The following is a 22,501-nucleotide window of genomic DNA, read 5'->3' as shown; positions in this document are numbered from 1 at the left end:
GCCACCATCCTCCTCGCGTGATGATCTCTTTCTGCTTGTCACTTCAGTCCAATCCCTAACTGGCCCCTAAGAACTAAACTGGAGCACTAGCCCTCCATTTGCTTGTTCCGATGGGTACGCCTCTTTTAGTGCCATCTCAAACCACCAAGTGGGTAGGGCCAGAGTGGACCGTCCAGCCCTTAAATTGCGTCTTAAATAGAGTCTGCATCAGTTGCAGGCTCGCTGGAATTTGGCAGAGGGTGTAACGGCGACCTGACGGCAGAGAAAACATGTTCCGGCAAATGCGGATTCAGCAGTTTTGCAGCATCTTTGTTAAACTGACAGGATATCACAAGTTATATATGAAAAAAATGCAATTAAGTCCAAATCATAAATAGCCTACCTCATTGAAATAGTTTTATTTGACGGTAAATGTTAAGAAAGGGCACAATGTTTGATATTATGTTAACCTGCCTCACAGAGCTACAGCCACGCAAATGGGGCGTCACCGTTTTGCCATAGACAGTTGCTTTCCTTTTCCATTGTAGGAAAGAAGACATTAACGCTTATAATGGCCCACCACTAGATTTAAGCAAAACAATTCACATGAATATTGATAACATGCAATCATGTTATCAAAACCCGGTAGCAAAAATTTATGTACAGAGGATTATAAAAATAGAACTACAACCATAATTAAAATTTTTGCAAAACTGCACAGCACTTTAAGAATACATGACAGTAAATTTAAGTAAACTAAGCTCATATTGGCTGTTTAAATAAAAAGAAAAGAAATCTCTACTGTTTTTGAGGCAGCAGAAGGATGTGGGGGATCGTTTATCTATACATTAGCTATTTTGCACCAATCAGCTGCGGGTGAAAAAAAAATATGCATCTAATTGGAAAATTGAGCCAAATGGCCAAAAAACATTGCTAGAGCATTCGACCTTCACAAGCACAAGAAGAAGTGTGGTTGTTGACTACCTGCACAGGTCTGGAGTGAAGATATACAGACGTTCATCCTTGCTCAGAAAAGGATGGAAAGCACTTCCATCTGATCCAGAGATGCTGTTACTCTCGTTAGTCGACCAGAAAGTCAGCTGCCTGAAAAAACAAACTACAGTTTACATTTTTAGCATTTCATATTTTCTAATCAATTTTATTGTTCTTTTAGCAAATAAAGAAATCATAATGTGTGCAGAGTATATTTACGTCTTTAGTTTTTTTGTCTTTTTAGTTTTAATGTACTTAAAAAAAATTTATTATGTTACTTAACAGGTACAAAATAAAACCTAATCTGGCAAAGTGGATGAACTAATAACCTAATTATCTTCATTTTTTTTAGAAACTGTGTTTAGTTTCACAACCTAGGTCTTCAACAGTGCAATACCTGCAAAATAAGAAATCCCTTTCATTTAAACTTGATAACATTAAAATAACTGTGTCTTAACAGACAACAATGCCATCATTTTGTTTCAGGAATATCAAGCATATCAAAAATTGTTAAGAAGGTCACAAAAGAACTACACTGCAAAAAAAACTAGAAATAGGTCAACATTTCTTAAATTAAGTCTATTTACTATTAATTTGAGTAGGTAAATAAAATGATTTACTAATGGAATTAGTATTTCTACTCTTAAAATAAGATAATTAGATAATAAGCACTTGAAATAAGAAAATGCAGATGTTTTTTTCTTATTTAAAAAATGAATGATCTTGTTCAATTGGCAAAGTGTCTCACTTACCTCCTAAATTCAAGAAAAAAATTAACTTATTTAAAAAAAAAAGACTGATTTAGATTGATATTTTTTTCCAGTGTAAGGATAACATCTGAAGGGCTGCAGGTCTTTAGCTCATTTAAACTCAGTGGTCATGTTTCCATGATTAGAAAGACTGGAAACCTGCTCTTGACGAATAAAGAACCAGAGCAATGCAACAGACTCATAGCCAGTTTTTTTGTGCTTGGTTGCAGGGAAACTGGTGGTGTAACTGCTTTTTGTAATCACATAGATTACAATTGTCACATGTCAGCAATTAGTAGACTTTTTTATTTTATTTCTATGTGACTCGTGTAAAAACAATACATTTCTAAAAGGAGGAAATACTTTTTCAGACTCACTGTTTTTTGTTGCCAACAAAGCAATCAAGGCAAAGTTTGATAGATAAAAAGGAGATTTTTGTTTTTAAAATCACAATCATTAACAAGTTTGCTTTGTTTATTTTGTCATGTAATCTACGGCACTTCAAAAGGCAGCTTCCCCCGTATAAATGGGTACAGTGATTACAGCACTTAGAGTTAAGTGATCTGGATTTAATAGACTTAAAAGAGACGAAAAATCCAATAGCAGGATGTCCTATCCAGCATTCTGTGGTAAGAGCTGCTGTCAAATCCAACAGGCAAGAAAACAAAAACAAAAAAACACACCCATAATGTAATGGGTGTGTTTGTGTGAGAAGGCAGCAGTGCTACCTTTGCCCCTTCCAAGTTTCGATGCGTCCATAATCTAAGTAGTTCTGCTCTCCAGTGTGGAAGACGAATTCCCCGTCATTGCTTTCATTTTTCTGTCCCAAACAAACATTGGTATCATTAGAATGGACACATTTATTGTAAGAACAATAAAAAAGACCCTCTCTAATTAAAATGAGCCTTCAATTTTTTGTTATAGCTTGCCCATACCTTATACATAAGGCCGAAGTCCTTCCCCACATCAGGGCTTGATTTGGAAATGCGCTCCAACAAAGGGTCCTCATAACCCCAAAGTAATTCTTGTACAGTCCGAGTGGTAAAGAGATTGCTCTTAGAGTTTCTTATCATCATGCCCATAAAAAAGGCCTTAAAACCTTGTGCCTTGTTCATTGCAGCCTAAAGTCAGGGAGTTGAGCAGATATAAGGAAATGTTTACCCCAGATGGACTCACAGTCTTTTTTTTTCATTTATTCACAACCTTTAATTCACGACTCACCCAAAGAGGAATGTTGACAGTGGTTATGGTGTCTACAGCTGGGTCACCAATAGACTTTTCCATCAGAAACACAAAGCTTTTGGTGTTGTATGCTGACACCTTTTTACCGTTGTCCACCATGGTGACATTGTCCTTATACCTGTACTCTCTGTGCAAAAAAACAATTTTCAGAAAACAATTGTTACTTTTCTGTTAACCAACCACTAATTAAACACAGATATGCATACACAATGAAAAAAAGAAGACTTGTAAACATTTTTCAGTTTTTCTTGTAACTTTTCCTTAAGGTTTAAATAGCCCCATTACCACTTAAAAGGCTGGGGTTCTCCAGAAGCATTTTTTAAGGGTCTGTGGACCCTTTTAATACACACTTACTAGGGTAATTTCTCTTACCGCAGGCATTGTTTCTACTAAACGTCTAGTCTGTACCAAGGAGGCAGAGCCTCATACTATCAGACTGGTGTCGCTGCTGAATCGGTCCAGCTGTGTGGTCAGATCTGTGCTATAACTGCAGCCATAACATTGCCCACTCAACTGGTCCTTTCCCATTGATAATTTTAACACAAAAAGTTGCTATAAGGTTTATTTAAGCAAGAAGGTGCACTTCCAAACTTTATTTTCTTCAGCATAGATATTTTAAGTTATGTAATGAAGGTAATAATTATAAAGATTTTTGGCAGTTTAAAGGAAATAATGGAGTAATGATCAGACAGAGAACTTTTCCTTGCACAACAAGATATATCTAGTCTTTTAAGACTAGCTTTTCATGTAAACCTAACTTGGTGGAATATATATATATATATTTATACATACAGTATATATATGGTATATACGTATGCATTCTTTAAATTTTCAAGGTTTGATGCTGATAGCTCTGCAAGATGGGGGGTCAAAACATTGCCATCATTTAGCTTCTGGAGATCCAAGTTCTTTTATCGCTGACACTGTCTACAGTTTCTACTTGATATGAGTATTTCCTTATTATTATATAAGGTATAAATTCCTTCTAAATTTGGCCTGACCTTAAAAAACAACATTGCTGTAGATATAATGTTTACCTGGTTGTTAATATAATGAAAAACAACTGTCATCAGTTTTTAGTAGTTATTGTAAACAATGTCCTTCTATCATGTAAAGAAAAGGATTAAAGGACTAATATCTCAGCAGGACCTGGAAAAACAAATTAATTAATAATATTCACCCTTAGTAGAATTGATTACTGAAACCTTGTCTTTACAGATCTGCCTAAAAAGTCCTTTAGAGAGCTGAGGTTGATCCAGAATCCCGCTGCCTGCATCCTCACCAAAACAAGGAAATTGGAGCACCCCAGTTATTACGCCGTTGTTACACTGGCTCTCAGTATCTCAGACACAAAACACTTGAAAACACTCCTGTCAGTCTATTAATTACTGAATGGTTTGCTCCAAAATACATTACAGACTTACTGCCAGACCTTTTAGGTATCCTGGCTTTAGTCTATTTTGTATCCCTAGAACCTGAACCAAGTACTAAGAAGCAATTTTTAGTCCATATGTTCCGCGAATCTGGCATAAACTTCCAGATAATTATAAAAGTGCTAAAACTATAAAAAAAAATATTATTTGTTAAGCTTTCTTTCCAAAATCCCTTTCATTTTTGTAATCAATCATGTTATCATTCTTATACAGCTATCTTATATCACTGCTAACGACTCCACATTTCCTGAAGAGAAATATGTGTTCATGGAAGAACACATCCAATTAACATTATACTTTCCTGCAGAAATTTTTCTAGTAAAAACATATCTGCTGTTGTGTAAGAAAGCTAATAGTGAAGCAATCTATATGTGCATCAATTAAGCATATTGAGTTGTTAATCATATACATGTCATTGGTATTGATGAAGTACCAGACTGCGGCTGTTTTAGCAAATGTCTAATCTTAAATGACTCATATCAATAACAGACACACACATGAATTCAGTGGGAATATTTTTAACAGTTAAGCACTTGGGGTGTAATTCTTTCTTGCAATAATTGCTGGCTTAGGGCAAAATCGCAGCTGCTAGGATGCATATTTTGCTTTTGATTTGCTTTTTCTACAAAGCATCATTAGAGCTCTGTCCTCCCCAAAGTTTCACTTATAATCTTGCAAGTTGGTCTAAAGTACTTTTTGGATTTCTCTCCAAAATGTGCATCACTTTTACACTCCATTGAAAGAATACTCTAGTATAACACGGACCAACCAATCATGTCACTTACAGTAACTAAAAGTAGTTCCAGGTTCAGGTTTGTTTGAATATCTTACCTGTATGTGTAGGGTCCAATCTGATCGACCTTCGGTTTGGCCCCTTTAAGGAACTCCTCCACATTGGTCACATTAAAGAAGAAAAACTCCATAAAGACGGGCGGGGGAGGGGTCTTCCATGACTCAAAAACACGGCTGCCCTCCACTAAAACAATCTCCTGTTGAGAGGAAAAATCACAAGAATTAATATATATATATATATTAGTAATAATTTTGCATTTTTGGTTCTGAATCAGTTAAATCTAATAAAAAAAAACTTTCTCAAACGAATTAAAATTTGCCACCTTTCTACTGTAGAACTTGTTTTTAATGTGCTTTTTTTTTTTCAAGAACGTTTGGCATGCCTTTTCAAATTCCGACTTTTTTCCCCATCTACTATCTTAAGAATAAAATAATCATGTAGTTTAAGAAAAAATACATTTAAAACAGGGATTTACATTCAACAATGAAGCACACAAATGATGAGCGGATCATTAAATAGTTTTAATCATTGATTTCACCGCACTAATCATGTTTTCATCTAAAGTTCAGTGGTTTGTTTCTAGTAAAAACACCCCGAGAAGAAAAACATCCTTCTGGGTGGGTGCAGGAGACTGTTTGTGGGGGGGAACGGCTGGTTAGGTGTGGGACAACAGCTCTGGCTATGAACATGAATGAGGGGGGACCCTTCCTCTGCTCCATTGTCAGTCGTTTCCCTTGACGACCAGCACTCAGAGAGAGCGCCTCTGACGGATCAAGTGATGTATGAAGCTGGATGCCCGCTGTTTGTGAGGGACTCACTACGACCTCAATGATTTGAGCCACATTCCTCAGGATCGAGCTTTTAGAGTCCCCAGAGGCCTGATGGCCACACTGTTTGATTACAAAGTATGATGAAACTAGAAGCAGGGAAGCAGGGATCTTTTTTTTTTTTTTTTTTTTTTTACCAAATATGTATTGAGTGGCATTTGGACTTTACTTCAAACTGAAAGTAATGTGAAAATCTGACATGCCCTAATTGTGTCAGATTTACCAAAGGCATTAAGGAGGTTTTTCAAGGGAATACAACCCCCACTTTTTAGAGCTCATTATTTGTGCCAAGAGACAAAACCTTAACTGAGTAGCCAAGGACAATAAAGCTGTCACCTTAAATTGAGGAACAGAGAGTCTGTTGTTTTCTGCCATCCTTTCTGAATAATTAATGTTATAACCCCACTCAGCATGTTGGAGAAAATACATGGAAAACAGGAACAAAAAAATCCCTCCCATCTCTGTACTTACCACTGCTCCTCTTACACCACACCCTATACATAAATACACGTGGCAGGTGAATACACAAACACATAAAAACTTGTGCTTTGATGTGGAGACTTTCTAATGCATACATAGATGTGAAAAACACTGAGCACAGCTGGAGGCATTCTTTAAATATTTTAGTGGAACCACAAAAGCTTTACGTTCTCAAAATGTGTTTGCTCCACCAGCAAAACAAGACAAGCATGAAGTGCTCTTAGTGTAAACTTTGAAGTCATTAAACTCATAACTGTGATTCAGATTTGCTCTCAACTGGCTGCAGTGCCTGTGGGGTCAGCTAGTTACTGCTAATGGATCCAGGAAAATACAAACGGAAAATCTTAAAACATGATTTAATCTATCAAAGGAATAAACTTATTGGAAATAACACCTAATTACTGGTCTTTGCAATTTAACAGACAATGCTACAAAAATATGTAAAGAAGAATTAATTTTAAGAACTCCCATCTCCTTTTAAATCCTTGTATAGCAACTGTTGATGTGAATATAATGACAGGGCTGGGTTTAATGTCTGTCCTTCTCAAACCACTGGCTGGGTCAAGGTTGATGCATACCACTCTGTGTACCTAATATTTTGGCCGACTCAGGGGTGGGAATTTGTAGGGCAAATATGAACTTACAACAGCAAGCCACATGTAGAAGTAGAAAACACTGTTATTTCCAACATTTTTAAAGCCTCTTTGTGTCATCAAAAAGGTGACAGTAATTTATCGTAGTTATATTTATGAGCCAAATCACACCCCACAAAGGATCATGGGTGCTGAAATGATGTAATTTGGCCACACAGACCTCACGTACATATAAAGCCTAAACTAAGCTTTAGGCTCCTTTCGGTCAAAGCTTGAGCTGGGTTTAATTTCTGTTTACGTTGCAGACTCAAAATGTCAATCGAACACAACCCATCTAACATCATAAGATGATAAAAGATCTAGAAAAACAAACACATCTTTTATCAACTAGAATTATCAAAATAAAGTTCTAAGGATGTGGGACCTTATTTTAGAACAGAGGAAAAAGGTAAAATTGAATCAAACCTTATTAAAAAATCTTATCTAGTGTACAGCACTGCAGACCACAAATAAGTAGACAATTCCTGTAACTGTTGGAGCCATAAATCTTGCTCCCTACTGAAAAAATGTTTTTAAAAAAATAGTTTGTAACCACTAACTTGGTTGTTAAGCAAACAACTGACCAAAAAACACCAGCAAATGTACTTGTACATGGTTCACAAAAGCCAAATCAAAGTGTTGCTGCAAACTGGACAAAGTTCAGACAATAATGCCATTGAACTGCTGTTGAAAGACCTTAACGGGACTCTTCTCTGTTAAACTCCCCAATTGGATGAATTGAAGTATTCTATCTGTTAATAGAAGTGACAAAAAATTCCTGCATAACACTGTTAAATTCTTCTTGCCATTATCTTTTCACAGTGGAAGGAATATATATATATTTTTAATGTTCATAAATAATTAAAAAACAGTTTTGTTTTTACTCTGTTAATATTTGACTAATATAAATATGCCTATGTTGAGCTTCTTTAAATCTCAGCCATGGTTCTCGAATGGAAAAAGGGGAATTCCTCTTTTTTTGGGGATCAGTTCTCCCAAAAGAAGAAGACTTTAAATATCTTGGGAGTTTTGTTTTTGAGTAATGACAGATTGTTGAATGGATCTTTCATATTGAATCAAAAGAAAGGTCAAAAAGCAGAGCTTTTGATTTACAGTACCGGTCTGTCTATGTTACAACTTTCACATTTGGCCATAAGATAAGGACCATACCCATCATGGGCATGACCAATAGAAAGACATAGTCTTCCTCCTCATAGTGGCTATGCTTAGCCTGTGAAACTGGAGGTTTTCCACAGAGTAAAATCCAGGCAGTACCAATTCATGTTGAGGGATGACATATCCCTCCCAGCCTGGGAACTACTTCGGACCGCCCAGCATAATATATTGTGGTTGGAAAAACAAATGTATAGTTTTCCTTCCAAACCTTTTTAACCTCTATAACCCAGTTTCATATAAGGGGAATGCAATGTATATGTCTTTCGATGGATGGATGATTTTTATTTTTTATAAAATGGAAACAAATATGTTTACTGTTCCAGCTCTAATTGTGAACATGTCCTGCAGAGTTTCCATAACATGGAAAGAACCCTTTTGCTGCCCTTATGGGGTTATATCTCAAATAGTACCTACTGTGGTTAATGACAACAATCTGCAAATGTGTGTGGTTGTCAAACTTGCAACTTGTACCTGCTTTTAATGCTATTATCAACAGAAAACACGTGAAGTGTGACAAGAGTGTGCCTCTGAACCATCATAAGTGATGGGGTGGAGCTTGTATATGTACGGTATTTCAAAAATGACGTTTAAGTGTTTTCAACTAAAACAAAAGGCTCTTTGTGTGTTTCCTTTGAGGAGAATCTCAAAATTTGAAATCGCTTGAAAACCCAGCATCAATGGGCTAGGTGAACAAACTAAATCAAATATTCTATTTCTAACATCAAATGATCAATACGAACTGACCCTTAATGCTCACACTAAAAAACAGGGGTTTCAAAACCCAATGTGTTTTCTATTATATCCTAAACAATGACAGACTCAGCAAAAAAAAGACAGGCTAGTGCTCCAAGAACACATATGCAATGAGATCTGCATGAAGCAGTGATTTGTTAAAAACAAAAGAGCGTCACACTGTCAGTAACTGGGAAATGATGAGAGGCATAAGAAAGTCTCCAACACAGATTATTGATACCAGACTTATGACTTTTTTCAACAAAATATCATTAAACAAACATTTTGCAACGAATTGCAGAAGCAAAATTACGCAAAATATTTGAATACTGTACTTAAAAACAATTAATTTCAAACATCTTTTTTCTAATGTCATCATTTCACTCCAATATATAATATAATCACCCTGGCAGTCTAATTAATGTATATACTAAGAGATTTATTTTCAGTGAGTAATTTGTATCATGTCATGATGTGATCATTTTTAACATGCTTTCATATCACTTCGTAAACAGACACATAGGAATGAAGAGAAAGCCCCAGGTCCCGCTATAAAAAAAGAGTTTTAAAAGGTTTCCTCAAATATACTTTAATAGTTCCAAAGCTAACAGCATCAGCCCTCACTGCCACAGCTTGCCAATATTTAGATAAGGCATGATGTATATTTTTAGCATACAATTTCATATTTACGTGCATTTATATGGTCAGGCCTGAAAACTCCTCATTCTGATAAACTCAAACCATTTACATTTGAAATATATTAGTTAGGAAAGTATGTGTTTATTATAAAAGATGAAAAGAGTGACATATACGTAGCTGAGAACGGCCCAGGATAAAGTATATTCATAAAGTTATTTTGTTTATTTACTAATAAATAAATAAATTGACTCATGTGCACCGAGGAATCAGGGGCGGATCTAGAAAAATATTTATGGGGTGGCAAGAGGGGGGCAGGAATTTTTTAGGGGTGGCAACATATGGCATTTGTTTACACTGAATTTAATCAGTTATCACAGTTTGGTGAGAATAGTATGTACAGTACTAGTGTTTCATGTGAAACAGTTCATATTAATAATACATCGTACAATGAGATCTCACTTAATGGGAGATAGAAGAATGATAACACTACTTCTAGAGGGGCCTTATGACAGGAAAGGTATTAAGGTAAGACACAGGTGCTGAGTCGCAGATGTATGAGATTGACTGTCAGAGAGGCAGCTTTGAGCATTTGCACAAGAAGAAACGATACAAACAAAAAGTTTCCCATCAGAGATCTATGGACTGAGCTGTACTAAAGTGAGCAGAACTACACAGTAGAAATAAATGGGTCAAGGCACCCGAACAAGGTACTGGACATCTATGTAATGTTTACTCTGAACACACATTTACCCCATTTTTTCCTCAGTAACTTGACATACAGCAGTTAAGGCAACATGAAAGGGACATTTCATACATGTAAATATGCTGTAGATAGAGCTGTATATGGAGGACCAACTCCGCCATATTTAAAAATAAATACAGAAATAAATAAATGCTCAATAAATAAATAAGCATACAATTAATTGCCACCAAAAATACAATCAACAAATAAATGTAATTAGAAATTATATTATAATGGCAGGCAGAAATGTTAAAAGGGCAGGCAGAAAGAAATAGCGGCGAAGAAATAACTAGGGTAAAAAAAATACAAAGGAAGAATAAAACAGACAAAAATATGATAACATGCACATAAATAAATACTTAAAAATATAAGTAATTAAAAAATGAAGTTGAAGATAATAAATGACAAAAAAATAAATAAGGTAAATATTAAAAAGGCAAAGAAATAAAGAAGCCAATTAAAAGAGTGATGTACCTTTATGACTAGCTGTATAATTTCATTTCTACTTACATTTATTTGTTGTTTGTATTTTTGGTGGCAATTAATTGTATGCTTATTTATTTATTGAGCATTTATTTATTTCTGTATTTATTTTTAAATATGGCAGAGTTGGTCCTCCATACTGCTGTATCAACAAATCAACAAAAAGGCGGGTTCTGTATGTTACATCAAAATCTCCACAAATCTGAAAAGAAGCAACAAATACATTTTGCTTGTGAGTAGGTTCATACGGGTAATTTCTGGATAGTTTCATATTATATATACAAAAAAAGAAACAACAACACTGCTTCATATTAAGCAGGATTTACACCAGTATCACATTTTAACTTTTAACACTTTTGGTTTTATTAAAGGAAATATCAGATTTTCTCAGGTGCCAAAACAAAATGTAACAGCTCTGTAAAGGCTCACCAGAGAGCATAACATAAAGTTAACATGACTATAACAGCTGAATGCAGTGATTTCCATGTTGCTCAGCAAAACGCTTCACTAATGTATTTAGATCCAATGCCTTTGTGCGTTTTGATTTGAGTAAAACAAACTTGATCGTCTCTTTTCTGTCATAGTTGACCGCAAATATGTTTTTCTGAGCCTGAGACGTCAGGCCTAACTAACATCATAGTTGGAGAAATAACGTTCTGCAACCTGATTTTTATCATCTCAAAATCAGCATTGCAGCTATGCTAGCAGCATTGTGCTCTCATTATGATTTTATTTCTCGATAGATAGTTGATCAGTTTTTACCTGTTTCATCCCGTGTCTCCTCCCCCCATCACCCCTGGCTCCCTCGCTTTTCCCCATTCGGTTTTCAAAACAATCAGTCTCAGTCGCTCTCACGTCATCTCGTGCTGCATTCACTGCAGTCCGACATTAGAAATTAGCGGTCGTAATTCTCAAATGATCCATAATTTATAAGCCTCGCCACCCCTACCGCCAACTGGGGTGGCAGCTGGGGTGGCAAGGCTGTCATTTAGGGTGGCATTTGCCACCCTATGCGAGGAATTGCTGTACCTGTTCCTGTCCTCATCTAACCTTGACAGTTGCTGATATTTGCATAAGTAGGGGCCACAGTTTGAAGCACTGTTGCCAGGGATGGGGTGACCATAGTGGGAATCAGAGAGCAGATAGGGATGCAGTCTAACGCACTGACTGCCCTGGTGCTTATCGCCCTCACAGCTGCAGGTGGCTCAGCACATTAAGAGGAAATACAAACATCCCCTCCCAGTATAAAAGAACGAAAGAGAAAGACGTGGACTAAGCAGCAAAGATGCTGTATTGAAAGATTTTTGGAGAAGAGGATTTTTTTCAGATGCAACTAGTAAGCAAAAGGAATCAGGCAATTATGATGGAGCCAAGGTCTAAATGAGTACAACAACTAAGGAAGGGACAGGATGGCTTAGCGAACACAGCCTAGATGGCCCTATCAGCACATCCCAGACTTGGCAAAGAGCATTTAAGGAAGCCTTTAATGTTACACCATACCTGTGCACTTACCGGTAATTAACCTGTAATACCAATTAAACCAATACTGAATGACACAAATAAAAGGCACACATTTTTATTGCAAATGAAAACAAATTAGGAGAGTATGTGTTCAAAGTAAAAAAAAAAAACAATAAAAAAAACAATTTTAAATGGATACAAAAATTTTTTTGTGAAAAGTAGGCCAGTGTCAGTGGTGGTCATAGAGTTGATGCAGAGGAATGGTAATATTAGTTGGAGGGATGAGGGAGAGAAGGAGGAGAGAGAGATGGGTAAAGAGGGACAGGAGGAGGTGAAGGAGATGGAAGAGGATGAGGAGAAAACGAGGAACATTGAGTGGGAAAACAGATCCAGGTAGAGGTTCAGTGTGCAGTAATGGTTTGGAAATAGATCTTTTCATAGAATTATAGTACCGTATTTTCACGACCATAAGGCGCACCATACTAAAAGGCGCAGTCTCAGTTATGTGTCCCATTTCTGTATTTAACACACACATAAGGCGCACCGGACTATAGGGCGCGTTTTTTATATACAGGTACATGTCCTCTACTACCTTTAAATAGCTCTACTGCGTATTTAAAAATACAGCGGGGGCAAACTGAGTATGACTGTGCTTTATTCATGTATTTATTACAAAGTATTAATCAAACCTGGCAGCTGGCCGTGAGACAGACACATCGCAGATGACACAGCGCTGTGATCCCTCCTAAATTAACTTAAAATCCTGAAACCTGCCGACGGAATTTGTTCGCTTTTATTACCGGTATCCTGGTGCCTGCAGTTTAAATTATTTAGATGAAAAACACCTGCCAGCCACTGCATGAACCCGGAGGCTGCCCAGCCTAGAGGCTGCTGATGAAGGGATTTCTGCTGTCGGTGCACCGCTGGAATGTGGGGGTCTGAGCGCCTCCGACAGAAATAGATAATCTGGATGAACTGACTGCAATTATGAAGTTTTCAGGTGGACTTTCTCACTTAAAAACATATTAAAACTACTTTATTCCCACTGATCACAGCAAATATAGCTGCAAGATTTAGATTATTTAGATGAAAAAACACCTGCCAGCCACCGCGGTGAAGAGGAGGAGACCCGGCCCAGAGGCTGCTGTTGAATTAAGTTTTCAGGTAGAAAAATAGAGCGGGAGCAAAACTGAGTATGTTTGTGCTTTATTCATGTATTTATTACAAAGTATTAATCAAACCCATCAAAGTCATCATCCTCTGTTTCTGAATTAAACAGCTGCGCTAAATCAGACATGCCAATTTCCTCTTCTTCGCTGTCAGAGTCACTTTCCGTGCAGCGCGGCTCCTCAGAAATAATGCCGGCTTTTGCGAAAGCTTGAACAATAGAGCCAGCAGACACATTAGTCCAAGCATCTACAATCCATCCGCAAACTGTGGCGTAACTTGCCCGGCGCTGCCTTCCACTTATCCTGAAACTGTGGTCTCCGTCTGTCATCCATCGCTCCCACGCCGCTCGCAGCCTTACTTTGAACGGCCGCTTTCACACCGATGTTGGGCGGTTGAAGTTCCTTTGTCAGACCCCCGGGATAACGGTGAGCACAGCGTCCATTTGATTCACCATGTTTTTCTCATCAGCTGTGAGACGGGCACGCATGGAGTCACAGATTAACTGCGATGGTGATGCGTGGAAAAAAACACCTGTTCTCCTCACATACACCTCCCTCAGCCACGCTTTCATCATCTCCTCATCCATCCAGCCCTTTTCATTGGCGTTAATATCATATGTCATCAGAGCGCTGTGTCTGTCTCGCTGTCAGCTCCCCGATCAGCTTCTCTGATTGGTTGATGCGACGCGTCCAGCAGCAAAACTTCAATTTTTCCATCTCGAGCAGCAGCAGCGCCTATACGCGCGTCAACCATTGACTTTGCATGTAAACTCGCTGCTTCTGCTGCACCTGCTGCGTCCCGTTCACACCGATGTCGAGCGGTTGAACAGCGAGCACAGCCTTAATTTGTTTCCCCATGTTTTTCACATCAGCTGTGAGATGGGCACGCATGGAGTCACATATTAACAGCGATGGTGATGAGTGGAAAAAAAACACCTGGTCTCCTTACATTCAGCCACTCTTTCATCATCTCCTCAATGAGGTGGTCTCAAAAGTCGCAGTTACAACACACATAGGGCGCACCGCACCAAAGGGCGCACCGCACATTTTGAGGGGAAAAAAAGACGTTTAAGTGCGCCTTATAGTCGTGTAAATACGGTAATATTAAAGGATTTAAATCAAACATGTGCCTTTTTAAAATCTAGGAACAGAATAAAAAGTGATTTATTTCAGGACCATTTTACATTTTAGCATATAGTTTTAGTTGCTTTTCCTTATTAACCTACTTTGATTTCTATTATACTTTAACTTTTTTTATACTGCAAAAAAAGAATTCATATTAAAACCATGGTCCCACTTGTAGGTTAAGGTCTTAGGTCTTACACTTTCTGTAAAATGATTACCTCCCAGTTTGCAGAAAGAAGCAGTTTAGGTTTTTGTTTGCTACTTTTGAAGGCGTCCCAAGTGTGTGAATCTAAGCATGTTGCAAAAACAAAAACAAGATGCCATCAGTGCTCTACACATGGTTCATTGAATCGGCCACCTCTGGGAATGAGATCAAACGTCAGCAAAACCTTTCAACCAAAGAGTAGGAAAATTCGAGCCAAAGGAGAAAAACATTTAGATGGTAACAGTGATGTTCTCTTTCCTCTTCAGCTTTGAACAGCAGAGATAAAATTTAAATTAAACTTATGGCAACTGATCCTACAAATGTGCAAATGATAGTTAGATTTTAAAGCAACTGATAGTGCATTACTTCAATGCCTTTTAAGACAGGAATACTTCGAAAGCAAGCTGTTTACAATTGATAAGAAAAGTAAGAAGTAAAGTATTACAGCTACAACAAAAGTGACATCAAACCATCAAATATATAATGAAAGCTGGGACAGAGAAGAGAGGAGAAATGGTAGGAGATATAATATGTTATCACAGAAGGATTAGTAGATTGTAGATTTCAGTACTTTCCCTAAGGTCCTCTGGTTGTCTTTAAAGCTACACTCTAGATTGGTCTCTCGCATATTGCATCCTGTTTATACTCAAAGATATAAACATCTGACAAACAAAGAAATACAAACTACATAGCTATGTTAATAACTTTACAAAAGATGATAAATCAATCCTGAATCATTTTTGGCCCAGTTTCCACAACCATTAAAAAGTAGAGATCTGTACTGGTTGTCCCCCGTCCCTCTTTTAAAGAATTAAAAGAACACGATTCTTAAAGTGTTACCCTCTTTTTTAGGTAACACTGTAGAGGAAGATGTATGATGGTGTATTAGCTCCAGAACAACAGCATAAGCCCCATTTTCACTACCCCTCTGAAAACCGATCGCTGCCGAGTTTGGACCGAGCTTGGATCAGTTAACCGTGCAGAGCTTGGTTCCTTATGTCCGTTTACACATCCCGCTAGCACGGCTCCATGCCTCACGGTGACGCTCTACGATACTGCTGCTAGGAGTGAAGGAGGGAATCAAGCAAATCACAATTGCAGATGTCCGCAACATTTGGGAAGTTATGTTTGGTTATAATTGTGATATTTCCTTGTTTGCTGAGAGTCAGAGGAAGAGGGCAGCAAGAGACGGCTTTACGAAAGTGGTTACGACAAACGATAGTCTAATCATGGCTTACAGATGTAGGAAACAACGACAGACTTTGAGGTTCATCACACTGCAAAGCAGAATCATCACTGGAAATTGTACGGCATTGTCGGGAAGGTAGTATTTTTAGGAATGTCCGAATTTTCATGAGTACAGAGGCTGTCTATTAGTGGATGACACGGTCAGCTAATGTACCCTTTGTTACCTGAGAACTCAGCCTGAACTGAACTGTCCTACTGTTGAACTAGTACTAGTTTGGTGCTGTTCAGTTGTGTCTGACATGGTCCGATTCAGATTGCATGCCATTTACACTCAACAGTTTTCTCGGTTACCGTGCTCTTTCCACTCTCGGCACAGTTTCAAAAAGGTAGAGTAAATGGGGCAAAAAACTGTGCTTGTTTGCTTACTTAGGTGGGCTAATATGAGTGGTTATATATTGTGTATATATATATGTATGTATGTATATACAGTATGTATGTGTATATATATCTATATATATATAGATATATATCTATATATATATAGATATATATATAAATAACAAGGCAAAATCCTTCATCTTTACCGTCGACAGGCTGCAGCCACGTCCCGAATTCCTAATTTTCCAGCTTCTTTTCCGAACATCCAGCTTTACAATCAATTGGAAGCAGTTCCACGCCTGATATATCTGATGAAATTGTTTTTATAAACATTTTTTTAAATGCCACAGATAATCCTATTTAATGAATTTTAATGCGTTAATTTAAAAAGTAATTATTTAATTGCTTTTAATGATTTTTAATGACCCGCGGAAAGGGAAGGAGGTAAGGCAAGGCAAGGCAAATTTATTTGTATAGCGCAATTCAGTACAAATACAATGCAAAGTGCTTTACATGATTAAAATATGCGAAAATAAACCTGAATCAAAGCAAGTAGGAAAAAAAATAAATAAAAAACACAGAAACAAAAAAAACAACTAAAGGATTAAAGAAAATAAAAAACTTGAACTAATGATGTTTCAGTTGAACTGTTTAACTAGAACAGTTGAAGGCAATCCTAAACAAATGTGTTTTTAGTCCTGATTTAAAGGAACTCAGGCTTTCCGGACTTTTACAGTGTTCTGGAAGGTTGTTCCAGATAAGTGGAGCATAGGAACTAAATGCCGCTTCTCCATGTTTAGTTCTGGTTCTAGGTATGCAGAGCAGGCTGGAGCCAGAAGACCTGAGTGGTCTGGAGGGTCGATACACTCATAGCAAATCTGTGATGTATTTAGGTGCAGATTACGACAAGGAGGGGCCCCAGGACAGAGCCCTGGGATACACCTGAGGTGACGAGGGAGGGGGTGGATTTGAGGGTCTTCAGTTGAATGAACTGAGTATGGCCAGAGAAGTAGGAGGTAAACCTGCCCACCGGAGTGTTAGTGATGTCACTTGAGGAAAGCCTGCTGAGGAGGGTGGTTCGTCAGATGGTCTTAAAAGCTGTACTAAGGTCGAGAAGGAAGAGGATGGTGAGTAATTCAGTGTCAAATGCCATTAAGGAGGTCATTAGTGATTTTGATGAGAGCTGTTTCAGTGCTATGGAGTGGCAGCAAACCAGACTGGAACTCTTCATACAGGCTGTTGGCAGATAGGTAAGAATGAATGGGGTCGGCACAAGGTTTTTTTTCGCAATTGGGGTGATGTCAGCGGTTTTGAGAGGTGTAGGGACAGTTCCAGTGGTGAAGGAGGTGCGAATAATAGCGGAAACTAATACAGAAACATTTCATAAGATAAAACTCCTGACAATCTGCTGTCCCTGCTGACTCAGTTTGACTCATTTTATGCAGCACGGTCGAGAACAAGCAAATATCTGCTGTAAAGACTGTATGAATATACTCAAAAGGAAAATATGTTAACACAGCGCTTTTATAGCATGCTGTAAACCAGCATGCTGAAGTAACAGAAACTATCACTTCACAGCACATCAACTCAAGGCACTTTACAAAGGAAATTAAATCATATTATACAGACTTCGTAGAAACTTAAAATTTATAAATATTAGGGCTGCAACAACGAATCGATAAAATCGATAAAAATCGACTTTTAAAAGCGTTGGCAACGAATTTCATCATCGATTAGTTGTGTCGCGCGATTATTGCGTCATCCGCCGCGCCGTCATCACTGCCTCTTGACTGAAAGAGGAAGAAAAAAAATATGGCAGAGCGAGTCAGCACCGCAGGTGCTGTGTTGCCAACTCAGCGACTTTTCAGACCCCTCCAGCGACTATTTTTCAAAAAAGCGACTAGCGACAAATCTGGCGACTTTTTTCGGTTTCACTGGCGGCTTTTGGAGACTCTTACGTGAAAGCATGTATCGTTCCTACTCTGCCGTGGGGCGCCTCCCCCCCGCTCCCGCAGGAGTCCCTCTCAGTGCTGCAGTCAGAGCCTCAGCGTCCAGACTGCAAATGAAGCGCGCATGCACCGGGATTGACGGCGCAAATTGATCACAATAATTAAAATAGCCTGCGCTTTGTAAAGCGAAAAAAGTGATAACATGCAACTTTTTTCAAAAGAAATTAACATGGCACGGAACCACCATGTTTGTTTGGTTTTAAAGTGGGGAAACGTTACGTTAGTTTCTCAGGTAGCTCATCTGATGCTTTCCTTACCGTGTTAGTAGGTTACAGACAGTGATAAGGTTGGCTACTTATTTTACTTTTAATTTCATTTGAATTAGCTTAAGCAGCGTTTACATTTACTTTATAAATAAATTAACTTGCAAATTATGAGGGCAAGGCTTTTAAAGTTTAAATCTTCTGGCGAAGATAAAGTAAAGAAAATCCTGCAATTTATGGAAGTAAAGCAGAATAAAATCCAGCAAGATCAGTAATATGTCAATTAATTATATGCCACATTCCCATGTAAATTGGAGTCTTTGGAGGATGTGTTTTTTAGCACCCCTAGTTCTCTCATTTTTATTCCAAATACAATTTATAATTTGAATCACAGGGCTATTTTTATCTCTATGGTTCAGTATTTTCCCAAGTAGCAACTTTAACTGCTATACTTTCCTGTCTTAAAAGGCAGAACTCTTCTAGTCTAAAAAAACTTATTTGTTGAAATGGGGGGCCTATTGTTTGAACCCCTTAGGGGCTTTAAAAACAGAAATGTCTTTTTTTGCACTTTATGAAACAAAGTACCCTATATTTTGTGGATGTACAGCTACATTTCTCATGTAAGTTTGCGTAGTTTTAACACAAACATTTATTTTTCATATTGCACCAGTACAGTTAATGAGCAACCTGTACTTGTGTGCTTGTTTGTTCTGTCTAAATGTTTATTTTGGAATAAAGAGGTTAATATAAAAAATATTTTTTGTCCGATTCATCGACTAATCGAAAAAATAATCGTCCGATTCATCGATTTTTAAAATAATCGTTAGTTGCAGCCCTAATAAATATTAAAACAATTTTTATGAAATTTACTCACTCATAAAAGCAAATAGGTTTGCTTTTACGATTATTGCATTTGCAAATAAATAAATAAAGCATTCCTATGCAAATTTGTTCAGGTCTCGTTAACTTGTTTTAATAGGTGGGCCAAAAACAATCAGGATTTGGATCATCTGTGCAAAACACATATTTCCACACATTTATTTCACCCCCTTTGGCTTGCAGCAAATCACAAATCGAATTTCTGGTGGCAATCTTTCACCAATGCTTTACGAAAATGTGGATCTGGGGAGCTTAAGTAAAATACACCAAAGTTTTAGTTAATAAGATGTCTGATCAAGGGTTATTTTTGTAGTGAACTATGAATCTTGGCCTTCACAGTTGGTATAAATGAGCAATCACTAAATAAGTGCAAATGATGACATGCAAAAAAACAGCTTATAGTTATGCTTATGTAATTATAAATGAGAGCTGTGTGCCAGCTGTATAATGAACTATAGGTCACAGAGGATGAGGGGGAGTTGTGTTAACACAATCCCCTCATTGTTGGCTTCTCCCTTACAGATGAGTCATCTTGTACTCACTCATAAGAGAGAAACTTATTGACAGTTAAGTTCAGAGAAAAAAACTTAATATAGGAAAACATTTCTACCTTTTTGAGGCGGCTCTGCATCATATTGCGGAAGACTTGAGCCACCATCAGGGCGATCCCACTGACCAGCAGGAGGGCGCAGATCGCTCCAACTGCGTAAATTGCGCAGGATCTTCGCGTCATGGTTGCAGATGGAAGCAAAACTGAACTCTGGAAGGATGGATGGAGATATTCTTTTTTCCTCTTATACACACACACACACACACACACACATTTGAGACTATATCTCAAACTGGCGTTGATTTCCACAGTGATTTTAATTCACTTTGCACTGAAAAGTTGAGCAAAAGTTTCGAAAACGGCGCGCGACAAATGCCGGAGCACGAGGTTCCCCGCCACACGGGGAAGTCCTGCTGCGAGTAATGAAACCACGCGACTTCTGCTCCGCGTCAGTCTGAAACACATGAACTCAAAAGTGAAGCAGAGAGTATTTGTAGCGGGCCAGAACATCTCCCTCCTCCAAGCGAGGAGCCACTGTGATTGGTGGAACAAGTGGGAGAGCAGTGGGCTGAGGACGCTCCTCTCTCAACGCAACCTATAATAACCTTAAACTCAAACTGTAACAATAAACCCCCCCTCTGCTCAGTCTCTAACTTCCCTCTACTCTATGTTCAGCTGGGAGGATCAGGTCATCAGACGCAATAGATATATTAGACATAATGCAGTGAGTAAAGTTGACAAATCTACATGTTTTCATGGGTGGTTCTAGATGGGGGCCAAAAGGGTGCCAGTACCCCTGTAGGACCGGTCCTGGCCCCTTTTATGCCCCCCTGTTCTGAAAACATTTATTGCAAAATTTAAAAAATAAGTCAGGTTTTCTTGAAATAAGTGTAACCTTGATTTGGGCAGGTAGGTAAAACAATTTGCAGATGGAATATGATCATTTATGCTTAAAATAAGAAAAAAAACAGCTCTATTATCTAATTCAAAGTACATAGTATTTAATTATTGTGTTTTAATGGTCAAACTGTCACTTCCTTTGGAAGATCATCTTAGTTACTGTTAGGAATCCAGTTTTTATGGATTGTTTTTGTGTTTTCTTTTTCCACCACTAGATGGTTCCCTGTGTTTGTTTGGGCCTCCTCGCACACCTGCGGCTCGTTGGGTCATCATCAGATGAATATATGAACAGGGGGCTGTTACTATCTCAACGCCAGAGTGTTTGCCAGTATTGGGTACTCTAGCCAAACTGAGATTAGCTGAGTCTAACCTTTAGCCTTGTCTTTCTGAATCTAAGCTTGCTTTGTCTTTGTTCTCCGGCAGGAAGCCTTCCTGATCCACTGGATAAGCCTACCTTCTACCCCCCTGGAAGGATAAACTGAGTCACAATTGAGCAAGGGGAAAACTCCACATAATCAAGTCTTTTTCAGGAAAATCCGGTGACAGTCCGCTCCTTTGCTCCTCTGGACCCAACGTTAGTCTGCCTGGACGCCCTCCCACGAGTTCTTTCATCTCTGGATAAGACCCCACAAACTGGATCCAAAGATTAACCAAGAGTTCCCCAAACGTGAGTGCCTCTCCTGCAAATTACAAGCCTCAGTCATTTTTTCTACGGTCCCTGAACTGATCATTGTGATCTCCCCTTCAGAGTTTCCGGTTCCGGTTCACCAGGCCGCTGAGGTCCAACAATGTTACCCAGCTGTATATCTCTCAGTCTGTGTTTTTTTGTAAACCACAATAAACCTGTTAACTTTTTCCCTTAGCTTCTGAGTGTGTTTCTGCATGTGGGTCAGATCAAATTACCGGTAAATCTACAGATTTTTATAAATTTTTACTTGATTTAGATCAGTTTTTACAGTGAAATATTATGTTTTCTAGAATGTTATACACAGACTGTAAATGATACATCACTTGGACCAAATAAATATTTTGTCATTTCAATTTGCATAAACAAATATTTAGAAATCACAGTCAGCTTTAAGCTTGTGTTATACTAAGACAGGATCACAGTTTTCATGTTAGATCAGGAGTCTTCAGCATTGGTTTTGTGGCTCTTTTAATATACTACACAATGCACTCTTGCTCCGCTATAAATTTGTTTTGCATCTCAGATCTGAGGGGAGAGGTTACATGTAAACAGATCTTACTTCATAGATACAGTTACAAATGGAGTCAGCCCTCATTTTTTATAAATCAAACAGTATTTTCTCTAAAAATGTCTAGTGTGTTTTAGATAATGCAATACTAGTTCACTCATGTTGAACCTGATCAGATAGTTGTTTATGTGGGTACAGCCTTTTTTAATACATCCCAAAAACAAGCACTGGAAATATGTTGCCTTGTACACAGCATACCCTACTTTTCACTTATATGGTTTAGGAAAAACTGACTTGTTTATTTAATAAGGCAAATCCTATATCTAAACTAAAATAAA

General features: G+C 38.0%; 1 protein-coding gene and 1 long non-coding RNA gene across 3 annotated transcripts in view; one reads left to right on the top strand and one right to left on the bottom strand.

Annotated features, from left to right (window-relative positions):
* The window catches only part of LOC119776546 (lysosome membrane protein 2-like), a 37,829-nt gene extending 17,275 nt beyond the window's left edge, over positions 1–20,554 (bottom strand). Inside the window, exons 1-6 of one of the 2 annotated variants that reach the window (XM_038275001.1) lie at positions 20,128–20,554; positions 5,228–5,385; positions 2,943–3,090; positions 2,657–2,842; positions 2,450–2,541; positions 964–1,083 (exon numbers count right to left, since the gene is read on the bottom strand). In XM_038275001.1, coding sequence (XP_038130929.1) covers positions 964–1,083; positions 2,450–2,541; positions 2,657–2,842; positions 2,943–3,090; positions 5,228–5,385; positions 20,128–20,250 — 827 coding nt within the window. In that variant the 5' untranslated portion in view covers positions 20,251–20,554. The remainder of the gene's footprint in view (positions 1–963; positions 1,084–2,449; positions 2,542–2,656; positions 2,843–2,942; positions 3,091–5,227; positions 5,386–20,127) is intronic. The other variant, XM_038275000.1, reaches the window with a different exon arrangement.
* Positions 20,555–20,736: 182 nt separating this feature from the next.
* LOC119776547 lies at positions 20,737–21,807 on the top strand. The gene is made up of 3 exons (XR_005279793.1): positions 20,737–20,976; positions 21,183–21,302; positions 21,391–21,807. It is a non-coding gene; the product is annotated as an uncharacterized LOC119776547 (long non-coding RNA).
* The last annotated feature ends 694 nt before the right edge of the window (positions 21,808–22,501 follow it).

Source organism: Cyprinodon tularosa, unplaced genomic scaffold, assembly GCF_016077235.1.
Source record: "Cyprinodon tularosa strain WSP-4 unplaced genomic scaffold, ASM1607723v1 ctg94, whole genome shotgun sequence".
Taxonomy (NCBI): Eukaryota; Metazoa; Chordata; class Actinopteri; order Cyprinodontiformes; family Cyprinodontidae; genus Cyprinodon; species Cyprinodon tularosa.
This window is presented reverse-complemented; position numbering and strand designations above follow the sequence as displayed.